This window comes from Peromyscus maniculatus, chromosome 20, assembly GCF_049852395.1.
Source record: "Peromyscus maniculatus bairdii isolate BWxNUB_F1_BW_parent chromosome 20, HU_Pman_BW_mat_3.1, whole genome shotgun sequence".
NCBI lineage: Eukaryota > Metazoa > Chordata > Mammalia > Rodentia > Cricetidae > Peromyscus > Peromyscus maniculatus.
The window spans coordinates 58,946,786-58,959,499 of record NC_134871.1 but is presented as its reverse complement, the minus strand read 5'-3'; the positions used below and the strand labels follow the sequence as shown (position 1 = coordinate 58,959,499).

General features: G+C 54.9%; 1 protein-coding gene across 1 annotated transcript; it reads right to left on the bottom strand.

Moving 5' to 3' along the window:
* Positions 1-2,437: 2,437 nt before the first annotated feature.
* Mapk8ip2 (mitogen-activated protein kinase 8 interacting protein 2) lies at positions 2,438-10,980 on the bottom strand. The gene is made up of 12 exons (XM_006976173.4): positions 10,388-10,980; positions 9,346-9,451; positions 7,822-8,097; positions 7,608-7,704; positions 6,231-7,472; positions 5,810-5,885; positions 5,516-5,688; positions 5,317-5,426; positions 4,429-4,536; positions 4,183-4,253; positions 3,460-3,558; positions 2,438-3,237 (listed from the first exon to the last, which is right to left on the bottom strand). The coding sequence occupies exons 1-12, from the start codon at positions 10,450-10,452 to the stop codon at positions 3,165-3,167; spliced, it is 2,496 nt and encodes an 831-aa protein (XP_006976235.2). The 5' UTR covers positions 10,453-10,980; the 3' UTR covers positions 2,438-3,164.
* Positions 10,981-12,714: the final 1,734 nt, after the last annotated feature.

Here is a 12,714-nt window from a genome sequence, read left to right as displayed (position 1 = left end):
CAGCACAGTACGTGGATCTGCCCCTCGGGGTCAGTTCCAGGGGCAATACAAAGCTATTACCAGTAGTCTGGATCTATGGGTGATACAAAGCTATTATAACCTGTAGTCTGGATCTATGGGCGATACAAAGCTATTATAACCTGTAGTCTGGGTCTATGGGCGATACAAAGCTATTATAACCTGTAGTCTGGGTCTATGGGTGATACAAAGGTATTATAACCTGTAGTCTGGGTCTATGGGTGATACAAAGGTATTATAACCTGTAGTCTGGGTCTATGGACGATACAAAGCTGTTACCAGTGGTCTGGGTCTGGCCTGGGTATTTTCAGGCTCTTGGCATCTTATTTGAGAAACTGAAATAAGCACACACCTTATAAGCCAGGTAAATTTATTCAAAGCAAAGTGATAGTACAGGTCAGATATGCTGTCAAGAGCGACTGCGGGCCATGTGAGGAGGTTGTTGTGTCCAGGCTTCTTTTATGGAGACTAAAGGAGGAGAGGCTATAGGCATAGTTTGGGTGTTTCTCTACTTTGAAGGACAGGCTCGGAACACATAAACCCCTTGTCCAGCGCACATGTCTCTTCCTGCAATGCATCTTGCTTTAATTATATGCATGCCCAACTATGCACAGGTACAAAATGGTAAATAGGGAATTCTCCCTAAAAATTCACCTACAGAACAGTTTGCTTTAATGTACATGTGCCCCCAAACCAGCTAACACCAAATTACCCTCCTTAGTCTCATACTGGACATTTGTGGAACATGACTGAAAGGATATAAAGTTTAGTAGTCATAAAGGGAGAGAGAAACTTACTCTATTTTTCAGAGTGGAGTGTGCGTGCATCTCAATGCAGGTGGGGGTCCTAGGTTGCTAACAAGTTACTAGATACATTGTTTGGAAGGGGATATATGTGCTGTAGTGTGTGCAGAATCTCAGGCCGCCAAGTGCATTATTAGAAGAGGGGTGTAGTTCAAACCAAGCGGAGTCCGGGGTTGCTAAGCTATTCCCTATGTTTGCCTGCCTTAAAGCCAGTGAAGAGGAACCCAGCACAGAGCAGGGCTTAGGGGGCAGCTGGAGAGGTAGGAGGAGAGCAGCGAGGAAAGGCCACCAAGCGTGTCCCACAGCTGCGCTAATTGCCAGGCCGAAGGAAACATGTTAATCATATGAAGAACCAAAGAGACATGTTGGAGGGTCGGGGGAGGGAGGCCAGGCCCAGGAGGGACACAGGACACAAAGGGCACAGAACTGGAAGTGGAATGGTCTCTGCTGCAAAGCTGTGTGGGTCTGGAGGCCATGCCTCCATCACCCAGCACAGGGGTACAGGTTTCATACCATCCCCAAGCGGCTGTCTGTCTCTTTATAGCAATGCTAAGTAGCAGAAAGGGATTTACAAATCTTCTTGGACACATGGGATGTCCCGGCATACTAGCTAAAAAGTGACAATTCCACAGCAACTGGTCTTCATCCCTGATCTTCACATATATTGTGAATATTTTTTTGTTTGTTGACACACTGAAGCAACATTTAAGATGATTTTTATAGTTACTACTATTTTTTTTTTTTTTTGAGACAGGATCGCATCATGCAGTCTAGGTCGGCCTCAAATTTACACTCATCCTGCCCCAGCCTCCAATGTCCTTGGATTATAAGTATGTGCTACCATGCCCTGCAAAGAGTTTTTTATTTTTATGTAGCAAACTGTCAGGACTGCCCTTTGTCTACTCTTTGATTCACAACCTTTGCTGGTTATCTTGCTATAGTACTGCTTAAGATCAGAGGGCACAGACCTATCCTCAGGGGCAGCCTTCTGTCATACTGATACTCCGCTGAGGCTGGAGTCACTTGGGGGCCCCAGGAGAGAATCTTGGTGAGGCTCCATAATCACCTACAGGCTACAAGCATGTTTTTGTTTTTTGTTGTTGTTGTTGTTGTTTTTTAAGTCACCTATTTTTCTTCTGGCTTTCTGAGTATGACTTTTAGAAAATACCAATTTTAAGACCCACAGACATTGTTTCTCCAGTTGTTCATGGCACACACACACACACACACACACACACACACACACACACACACACACACACACAGAACACTGCCCCCCCCCCCCACACACACACAATGATCTGAACCATGCCTCTCCCCATACCCCACATGGGAAAGACACAGGGTCTGTGGCTAGTGCCTTCTTTCAGGCCTCGGCTGTCTCTGCAGAAAATCAAGTGTGTTTGGAGAAAGCATCTGTGGGAACCTCCAGACACCGCCTCCAACAAGGCTCTAGCAGAGGATGCAGTGACCCACCCGCAGCAGGACTTCAGAAAGTACTGAAGACTTCTCCCAATTCCCATAACCCCCTCACTCTGGGTCCCCCGTTTCCATTGCCACAGGCAGGACCTGAGACTTGGACCCCCACCTGGGCACCACCTTAAAAACAGCCAGGGTCACACCAAGCAGAGTTTATTGAGGCCATGGGCAGGGCCCACGTACACAGCAGGCGGCGTACGCGGGGCAGATACTCACTCGCTGGACTGCAGGGGTGTTAGCGGCAAAGCAGATGACCTGTTGGGAGCACCCCTTGGGGTGCCCTCCTCCTAGCAGCATTGGGGGCTTTGGGTGAGCAAGAACCGTCTAATGGCCTGAAGGTTCTCTTAGAAACCCCTCCCTCTTTCCCCTGAGCTCCTTGTGGGTTGGGGCTAGGGTCCCTTCCTGCGATCAAAGACCGGATGATCCCTTGAGATTCACTATAAAAATTAAAATTCATTTATAAATCACAGGAGACGGGCAGGAGGGAACCACTGGGGGACCTGACTTCATCAGTTACCTTGAACCTACTCCCCTCCCTCAAGTTCAACCTCCAGAAGAGAGAGCAAAGAGCGAGGTCTACAGGCACAGAGAGAGGTGGGAGACAGAGGAAAGGTAGTTGGGGGAACAGGGCGAAGGAGGACAAGAGAGAAAAGATGCATCAGAAGAAAAGTATGGCTGCTGAGGCTCCTCTCCCCAACAGCTCCCGAAAGCCATGACCTGGGTGGGGATAAAGGATTAAGAGTTCCCAGCCCAGGGACTCCCACAATTGTAAGGTTCCAAAGGTCCCCAATCCAGTCCTTGCTCAAGCCATGGTGGCCTTGAGATACCCAGAGCTGTGTAGACAGGAGCTGAGGGAGGTGGGTGCTACTCCAGGTAGATATCCTCTGTGGGGCAGGCAAATGCCAGGTGCTCATGGTAGTACTCCAGGAAGGCCCGGCTGCAAAGAGGGAGAGGCGAGGAGAGTGCTCAGGCCCGTGCTCCTCCTGTCGATTCCCCAGCCACGCGCTACTGTCTTGACTAGCAACCATGTGTCCGCACAGCACCCTTTCTAGCAACCTGCAGCCACACACACACACACACACACACACACACACACATGCACCTGAGCCTCTCTGAGCCCCATATCCTCCCTGGGGGCCTGCTCCATCTTCCCACTCACCCCACGCTCTGCGCCACTGGTCTCATAGACTCCTGGGACACAAAGACATGGCAGGCAAAGCGGCTTAGCAGCGGGTGTTTGGTGATGAAGCCAAAATAGCTGTGGAGACAGGGGCAAAGGGGGTGTCAGAGCACTGACCTAGCCCTGGGCCCCCCGTTAATGCTAACAGCAACTGCTATCCAGACGAGCAGCTTGAGACTCTAGATCTCACCCCACCCCGGAACTGTGGCCAGCCAGATCCACGGCCCCATATCTAACAGAGGTTACTTAAGCATTTATATTAATTCACACCTTTCATAATAGCCCTGCAAGGTAAGTGTACCAATAGAGACTAAGCATAGAGAGCATCAGTATCTTGCCAAATGGCACATAGTCGGTCTGTGGCAGCACTGAGGTAAGGGAAGCAGTCTATGATCTTCATACCTAATACCATGTATCCCTAACCTTACACAAACATGGCACACTCAGCTACTCCTCAGCCACCACCTACTTCGTAGTCCCGCAAATTAACCATCCACCCGTCTCAACTTTCCTTACAGTGGAACTGAGAAAGGATTCTGATGCACCCCTGTAGAATCCCAGCTGGACCAGTGTCTAGCCTGACTGGCATGGACTGGGCAACCGTATCGGTATAGGTGGAGCCCTGAGGGCGGGTGGGGATCGGAGAACCAGTGACCCTCTCAGCATTTGAAGGAGTCTCGGAGGAACAGGTTAAGTCCTTACCAGCTGTTTCGGGGATGACAGCCGCAGAATGAGATGTTCTTCATCTGGAAGAAGTGACTGCAGCGCTGGAACTGGAGCAGAGGTGAGCAGAATCATCCCACATTGGCTAAGACAAGCCTGGAGCCACGCCCACTGCGCGCCTCCTTGACGTCCCCGCCCCACAGTTCTCCTGGGCTTTAAGGGTCCCACCTCCCCACCGCCCCCTCCAAAAGCCTCCCTCTGGTCCCCAGCCTATCACACTCCCACCTCAGGTCCTCCTCCGCTCAGACTCAGCTTGACCCCCCGCAGAGAGATCTCAAGGTCACAAGAGGCAGGAGGGCGCAGGTGCACGGTTAGCTTCCGGGCTGTGGCAATCTGAGGGAGAAGTTCGAGAAGGGAGGGTCTTGAGGAACCCTTCATATTCTCTCTCTCTCTCTCTCTCTCTCTCTCTCTCTCTCTCTCTCTCTCTCTCTCCATGCCTCTGTTCATTTTCTGAACACTCTTGGCACCTCAGGGCCCCAGAGACAATTCTGGAGGACAAGAGGACGACCTTGGCCATCTTGGCTCTCAGAACAAGCCAATGAACATCACCCCGCACCTAGCCTGCCTCCCTTCTGTTCCAACCAGGCTGCTTCTCCTGGTTCAGGTGCCAAAAACTTGTTTTGCCCACACTGCCAGCCACCTCGTCGCCTGATCCCCCATAACCTTGCAGGAGCTCTTTGATACAGAGCTGGTCTCTCCTGCCCCTCAGCACCCATCATCAGCCTCGGTTTCTGGGGCAGGGGGCAGGTCAGCGGGTACTGACAATTGTCCACTGAGTGGATAACTGAGTGAACAACTGAGGGACTCCCAGGGAAGAGGTTATGAGAGTTGGTTTTAATTTCCAGACAGGAAGTTGACGGCTTAAGAGAGGAGGAACCAGAAGCGAGGTGAATGCTTTTACTGAACCAACCAATCGGTGCAGAGGTAAGGGGCACAGCTGCTTCACTGTGCCCTAGGTCTTAGGCTTCTGAATCAGGCCCGAGAGCCAGCCCTGTAACATCCCCCTTCGAGGCTGGAGGCCTTGGAGCCACAGGAGCTATATGCCACCCCGCGGGGCTGGGGTGACATCCAGGTGGGCCTCCAGCCTGTGCCTGCCACCATCTCCACACTGACCTTTTGCATGGCGGCACACAGGATGCCATTGCCCTGGTGACACGGTACTTCCACGGAGCCCAAGAACTGCACATCGAAGCGCTCCACCCAGCAAGGGCTCCGCTTGCTCCCTGGGGAGGGGAGGGGGGGAAGATGTCACACGGACCCAAGTCAGCGGGTGATACAGGAGAAAGTCTGCCGTGGCAGGCGGGGGTCTTACCCAGCAGGTCCTTGGCAGGACCGGGCACCGCGTGGGCATAGAAGGCGGGGAACACCCCGCGCTCGCCAGTCCGCATGTTGAAGCCTCGAAACCAAAAGTCATCCTCTTCAGCTTCCACCAACACGGGGTCATCCACGTCCAACTCCAGTTCGTCTGGATGCCGGGGGATGAACCTGAGGTCAGGTGAGAGATCAGTGGAGACCAGGCAGGCCTTGGTATGTCACATACAGCAATGTCCTGAGGAATCTGCAGACTGGGGCTGGGGAATCGTCATGGGCAAGGGAGGTGATGTACCTGAAGACAGCCCGGTGTGTCTGCTCTCTCTCCTCCCCATTGACCAGACAGGAGAAAAGACCAAAGGACTCTGTGCCTGAGAGTCAGATAAGAGAAACAGAGATGGGGAGAGTCAGGAACTCCAAGGAGAAAGAAAGTATTTAAAGGCCTGGCCTTGGGCTGGAGTCAAATCCCCTCCCTGCAACAGACTGTCAGGTATCCTAAGAAAAGAAGGAAGAGCAAGCCACTATGGGCTGACTCCCTTCCCCTTGGGGGAATCACTGCTCACTGTCCCGGGGAAAAAAAAGGAAGTGTCCAGCCTTGACTACCTCTAGAACTTAAGGCCTCCTGGAAACTTTGGGGGGGGGGGCAGATAGGGCCTGGGGCCAGGATGGTGCCTCTTCCTCTGCCTCCCTCCCACCTCCCCCCACTTGCCACTCACTGGAGGATCGAGACGTGCTGTTGACAAAGACATTGAGGAACTTCTTGGAGAAGGTGAGGTCCGGACTGTCAGGAGAGGCATCCCCTGGCCCCTGGTCACCACCTAGTAATGTGGCTCCCGCCTCTTCCTCACTGGCCTCGCAGCTGCTGTCCTCTTCGCTGTCGTTGCCCAGGCCTGCACAGCGCCGCAGGCTCACCAGCTCCAGCTGAGTGTGCTCATCCACTACCAGTGTGTACTTAACGGCATCGTACACCAGCGAGGCATCCAGCGGCGCGCTAGAGCCCGTACTCCTAGAACCAGGAGGGACCACGCTGTCCTCTGCATCGTCCTCATCCTCCTCATCCTCTTCGTCCTCATCCTCCTCCTCCGAGCAGGCAGCGGAGCAGGAGCGGCCAGGGCGGGCAGTGCGGCCCGCTGTGGCCCAAAGCGGGGTGATGGTATCCCGTGTCGGGTTACTGAGGAAAAGGCAGGGCCCAGGCTGCGCAGGGCCAAGCCGAGGCGCTGCCGGGGCCGGCGGAGGTGACCCGCAGAGGGTGTCCATGTCCACCAACTCCACGTGGGGCCCTGCTACTGCCTCGGGGTCTTGGCAGTCCTGGGGTACCCGGCTGGCCTGTGACGCTGCTGCCTCTTCTGGCAGGCGCGGTGCTGGAGATAAGCACTGGCCCGGGCAACGGATGGGCGAGGAACCCTCCGAGATCATGCGGCTCACCAAGTTGCTGAGCAGCCAGGGCGAGTCGGCATCCTCGCTGAGGTCAGGCTCAGACTCGGAGCCGGACTCATACTCGCTGTTGGTGTCATCGTGGCCCACGGGCAGGAAGGCAGGGCGGCGGGGAGGTTCATGCAGTGGCTCCGGCTCCGGCTCCGGCTCGGAGGCTGGCGATGAAGCCTCCTCGATCGAGTTGGTGAGATGGGACGAGCGGCCGCTGCTGCTGCCGCCGCCGTCGCTGCTCAGCTCCAGCTCCGTCTCCGAAATGGACGAGATCATGCGGCCCAGGCGTGCACCCCCTGCATCCTCCGAGTCCGAGCCTGGTGATGAGAGCTCCTGGCTGCTTCGCCGACCCTCGCGGCCTCCACTCGAGTGGCTTCTCAAGTCGGCCTCAATCCCAGGATCAGAGGAAGGCGAGGCCCCACCGGACACTGGTGGCTCTGGGGGTGGGTTCCCTTCACAGTCACAACCAGGGTGTACCAGAGACCGTGCCTCATGGGGCTCCTCTTCAGCCGGCCTGAGAGGGGCCGGGAGCTCTGCAGGGGAGGGGTTTGGGTCACTGCCTCCAGAAAGCAGGCCTCCTTCCTGCAGGCCTCCTTCCCGCAGGCCTCCATCCGGCACCCAGCCATTCCTCCCTTCCCCTCCCTCTTCTGCTGGCCCCCATCCCTCACCTTTAACGGGCTCCTGGGCGGGCGACCGCAGCACTGTCTCCTGCCAGGAGGATGGGGGTGCAGAGGTAAAGCCGCCGTTGTTATTGTTCAAGGAGTCCTGGGTAGGAGGACAAAATCAGTGTGGCTGGAGACCACTCCAGCCATCAAGAGAGGGAGGGGCCGGCTGCCTGGGCTCCAAACTCAACTTCAGAATTGTATGTATCAGGAAGCTCACCTGGGCCCCGAGTGTGGTCAGGTGGAGAGTGGTGGGTCGGTGCTTGTGGGACTCCTCTAGGGAAGGAGAGGGAAGAAGGGTCTCTCCAACAAGAGCCTCTGAACCAGATCCTCCCCCTGCCTTGCCCTCCCCATCTCCTTCTTCCTCCTCTTCCTCATCGTCCTCCTCATCCTCGTCTTCCTCCTCATTGTCATCGATCATCTCAAACTCCTGGAAATCATCTTGGAAGGAACAGATAGGGTGTGGCTGCTCTGAGCGACCCAGGGAGAGGCTGTCCTGCAGGAAGGAGGGACAAGACAGCGCTGGGCCAGAGTACAGCAGTATCCTGGAGTCCCAGGTATGAGGAGAGGGGAAAGTCAGAAACTGAAGAGTCCTTTCCAGTTCACCCCCATCAAGAGAACAACGCTTGCTTGTTTGTTTGCAAACACGTCTGCCTAAGACACGTATTGATCACTGCACTTCCAGAAAGGGCCCAAATTCCTGAGACATTCTCAGAGTAACCCCAAGTAACCTTCCAGCTTTATTCATCCCCAAATCCCATCATATTTGACACGGCCACTCTGTTGCTTTCATAGCAATTTAACAATTCACAACTCATGGCTTTTGATCTGTCTTATACCCCAGACTGTTAAGACGACCGGAACAGGGGTCATGTCCACATTATACACTGGTGAACTCCCCCGTGGCAACATCATCAATAAGTAATGACAAAATGCATAAATGACAGCCTGCACTCCGATGATTCACCAAATCTGTACCAACCCCAGGGTCTTTGGCACAGCCAGTCCTTCTGCCAGCAATTCGTCTCTTCCACACCCTCCTACCTACCCCCATCTGCCTGCCTCCTGCTAACCTCGGGGTTATGAATGACATTTCCTCTGCGAAGTCTTCCTGATTTCCTCCGCCTGGATTGGATTCCCCTTCCCCCTCATCACACTTTGTATCCAGTTGGAATCCCACCACCGGCCTATATCGGTGATCTCTCTCCTCTCTCTCTCTCTCACTTGTGTTTCTCCCCCTGCTAAACTGAAAGCTGGGAGGGGAGGTGGGGGGGAAGGGGGGTTGCGGTTCTGCTCCCAATACCCGGAAGCCCCCCTGCACTGGACACATTTCGGCATTTTCTCAGAACAAATGAAAATGGAAACAGGCAGAGACAGGAGGACCAGAAGGCAGGAGGGAAAAGATTTTAGAGGACGATGAGACAGAAAAGAAGTGGCCACGGAGGCTGAGTGGTGACAGAAAACCTTTGTGGGAAGTGATCTGAGTAGAGAGGCACCCAGGCAAAGGCACTCTCCAGCCTCCTGTGGCACGCCTTTTGGGGAGACCGGACAGAGAAGGCCCTCTGAAGGGCCTCCAAACGTGTTGGGAAAGACAGTTACCAAAGGGCTATGGGCAAGGGCAGAGGCTTTCTTGCGTGGAAGCTGAACTCAGACGCTCTTAAACCCACCGGAGCGCTAGGACACCTGGGCCCCTGTGAAGCAGCCCTCCCTCCAGCAGAATCTCCCCACCCAAGCCTTTCCCCACCTTCTCGCAGTGGTCCGAATCGTAGCTAAGGCCCAGTCCACAGTCGTCGGTGATCTCAGACAGGTCTTCATCATCAAATTCTTCCAGGCTTATGTCCTGGGGAGGCCTGAAGAGGGTGCCAGGGTCAGAGAAGCCACCAGTCAGTCCTAGGCTCCTGGCCTGAGAGCTGATCCTGAGGACATTGGTGGGAAGTGTCTAGCTCCCAGGGCCCCCAACTCCTAGGCTTTAGCCATGTCATTTTGACCCCCCCCCCCCCCCAGGCACTGCTCTCCTCTGGATTCCCTTCCTTCATCACAGCAAATGAGCCCGGAGGAGCCATCGCTCCCCACACCCCTCCCCCTCCTCCTCCTCAGCTCCGCTCCCAGCCCCTGTGGGTCACAGCTTTAGCCTCTGGGGAGACACCTTGAGCCAACAGGGAGGGGGGAGTTGATGCTGCCACAATAGGAGAGGGAGGGGTCCAGCTGCTCTGCTTGTGTCCCCATCCCCCTCCTACCAAGCAGACTTACACCCCAAGGTCCAGCCCCCTCTCACCCCAACACCCCCACCCCACTCCCAGAGCTTCAAGCTTGATTTCACTCTCCCCAGGTCTGGGGGGGGGGGGGTAGAGGGGTAGAGGCCAGGCCCTAGCCTCTACGGAAAGAGACACCACAAGGCCAAAAGGACACTGCCAAGAACGCACTAGGTGCTGGGCACCCTGCCTAAAATCCCTCCAAGGGGTCAGTCCAGGGACCCCACCCTTGCCAGGTCATCTGTCCTGACTGGGTGCGGTTCGGTATCCCAAGAGGAAAGGTGTGTGTGTGTGTGTGTCTGTGTCTGTGTGTGTCTGTGTGTGAGGGGGTGCCATTGGGTCTGCGCGACAGAGAGCAAACACGGAGGGACCCGGAGCCCAGGATGGGGGATGGGCAGCATCAATCAGAGGCCTGCAAGCCAAAGAGGCCCCTGGCCTGGGGAGCTGAAGTCGATGGGGGGCTGGGGGAGGGCAGGGTGGTAGCAGGCCGAGGAGACGGACCCACATGAAGATGGGACCCGCCGAGGTGCGTACCTGCAGCCCGGAGGCGACAGCGAGTGGAAGGTGGAGAGAGAAAACATCTCCGCGCGATCCGCCATCTTCCCGGGAACCGCCGGCCGGCAGCTAGGGGGAGGGGTGAGGAGCACCACCGCGCGCCCTTGGTGCTCAGGCTCGCGGCCTCTGTCTCCCCCACTCACCTCGTGACACGCCCTGCGACACCCGCCGGCGACACACCTCAGCGCCCTGCCAGGACACCGCGGCAGCAAGCCGCGCCGCAGGGGTGAGGGGAGGGAGTGGCGCAGGGCGGGGCCTGAGGGGGGGCGGGGGAATAGGGGGGTCGAGCCGAGGTAGGGGAGGGGGGATGCGGGGTGTGGGGTGGCGGTGGCGGTGGCGGCGGTGGCGGTGGTGGTGGTGATGGTGGTGAGGTGGCTGGCCGGGAGAGCTGGCGGCGTGGCTTGCGTGGTCGGAGGGAGGAACGGGCGAGAAGGAATCGGTGGGAGCAGGCACCGGCTGGTAGACCGGACCAAAGGAGCCCCCGGAAGATGCCGTGGGGAAATGGGTGCGACAGACCCAGGAGCCAGGATCGTAGCGACCCGGGTCTGCGCACTTCGAGTTATCTGCGTTGTGCAGTGCTCCTGGGAGGTGGGCGGCTCGTGGGGGTGGGTGAGGCCCTAGGAACAGCAGTCATGCCCCCCCTTCCCCAGGAAATCCGAAAAGACAGCCGGGTTGGCCCGCTCGACAGATGCCTTGCCCAACCCGCTAGACCTCCAAACGTGTGGATGAGGGAGCTGTCCACCCGTGGGTGCTGATCAGAGCTTGTCGGAGCTGTTCTCCTCTGGGTGCTGATGGGGCCAAAGGAAACTTCTCCCTAAAATTTGCTGACCCCGGCTAGAGCAGTCTTTTCCCTGACAGTGCTAACGGAGCCAGGACAGTGACACTGGCCCATAGAATATGGAAGGGGTCTGGATTCGGAGCCCACCGTCCAGAGGCCAACACTGAACTTTCTGTGTGCAGTACAGACTGCAGAACCTGAACAGAGATATTGGTGGGCACTAGAAGAAGTTGAGGCTGGGTTCTTTCAACAGAACCACTGCTTTTGGAGGCCACCTAGGCTATTGGCTCTGTTCTGAGTATGGACAACCTCCAACATGAAACGTGGGCTTACTAAGGAGTTCTGTAGAGAGAAAGGGCAGAAATGGAGCCAACTGTGAGATGGAGAGAGAAGATCAAAGCAGTGAGGGACAGGCTAGAGGAAAAGGGGTAGGGAGCCTCCAGTTGGAATTAGTTTTGAAGGAAGAATGAGGCACTAGTGTATTAAGTCTGAAAATTACAGGGCAAAAGGAATTCAGATAATCCATAGGGGCAGAAGGAACTCAGAGAATCAGTAGGGACACCCTGGTCAACCAGTTTCTTAATTTCTGAATGGCCAGTGGTGTGTGGCTTCTCCATGAAGTCTCTAGGATTTTTCAGGGTTCATCTGGAATTGTACAACCTTGAACTCATCTCAGACTATAACTTCCACACCCACCACAAGCTTCCCTCTTCTATGATCACACCCAGGTTCCAAAAGCATAAACAGGGTGGGGGTAGCTTTTACTTCCCCCAATTTATTTGTGGGATTTCTATTTAGCTCCAAGAGCACAGAGTCTCTAGCTTTAGAATGTGAGAGATTGTGGTACCCATCTGCCTTTAGCCACCAACTAACTTTCTGACCACGAGGCCACTTGTTCAATGCATCAGAACTCAGTTTCTTGTTCCTCTCTGCACAAAAAAAAAAAAAAAAAAAAAAAAAAAAAAAAAAAAAAAAACCCTGTGACACACAGAAAACCCCTGGCACAATGGTTTATGAAGTATCACTCCATGTCCATCCTTCAGAAATGCACAGTCAGGCATGGTGGCACATGCCTTTAATCATGTATTGCAAGAAGCAGAAGCAGGTAGATCTTTGTGAGTCTGAAGCCAGCTTTGTCTACATCATGAGTTCAAGGTCAGCCTAGTCTATATAGTGAGACCTCATGCCTTCAAAAAAAAGAAAGAAAGAAAACAAGAATATATGAAGACTTGCACACCTTCCTTAAGGGAAGGGACTTTGGGGAAGCCTGCTGACATTGGCTCAGAGCCCTCTTATTTATCATCCACAGTGTTTCCCAACCTCGCTGGGTTTTTTTGGGGTTTTTGTTTTGTTTTGTTTTTGGGTTTTTTTTTTTTTCGTTTTTTTGAGACAGGGTTTCTCTGTACAGCTTTTTGCCTTTCCTGGATCTCACTCTGGAGCCCAGGCTGGCCTCGAACTCACGGAGATCTGCCTGGCTCTGCCTCCCGAGTGCTGGGATTAAAGGCATGCGCCACCACCACCTGACCCA

Bases quoted from the DNA above. Each gene is read 5' to 3' on its own strand.
- Mapk8ip2 (XM_006976173.4), bottom strand. From the start codon at position 10,452: ATGGCGGATCGCGCGGAGATGTTTTCTCTCTCCACCTTCCACTCGCTG. The intron at 8,098-9,345 runs GTGGGGAAAGGC...TCCTTCCTGCAG, and splicing joins ATTCGGACCACTGCGAGAAG to GACAGCCTCTCCCTGGGTCG. The intron at 7,473-7,607 runs GTGAGGGATGGG...CCTCCCCTGCAG, and splicing joins CGCCCAGGAGCCCGTTAAAG to AGCTCCCGGCCCCTCTCAGG.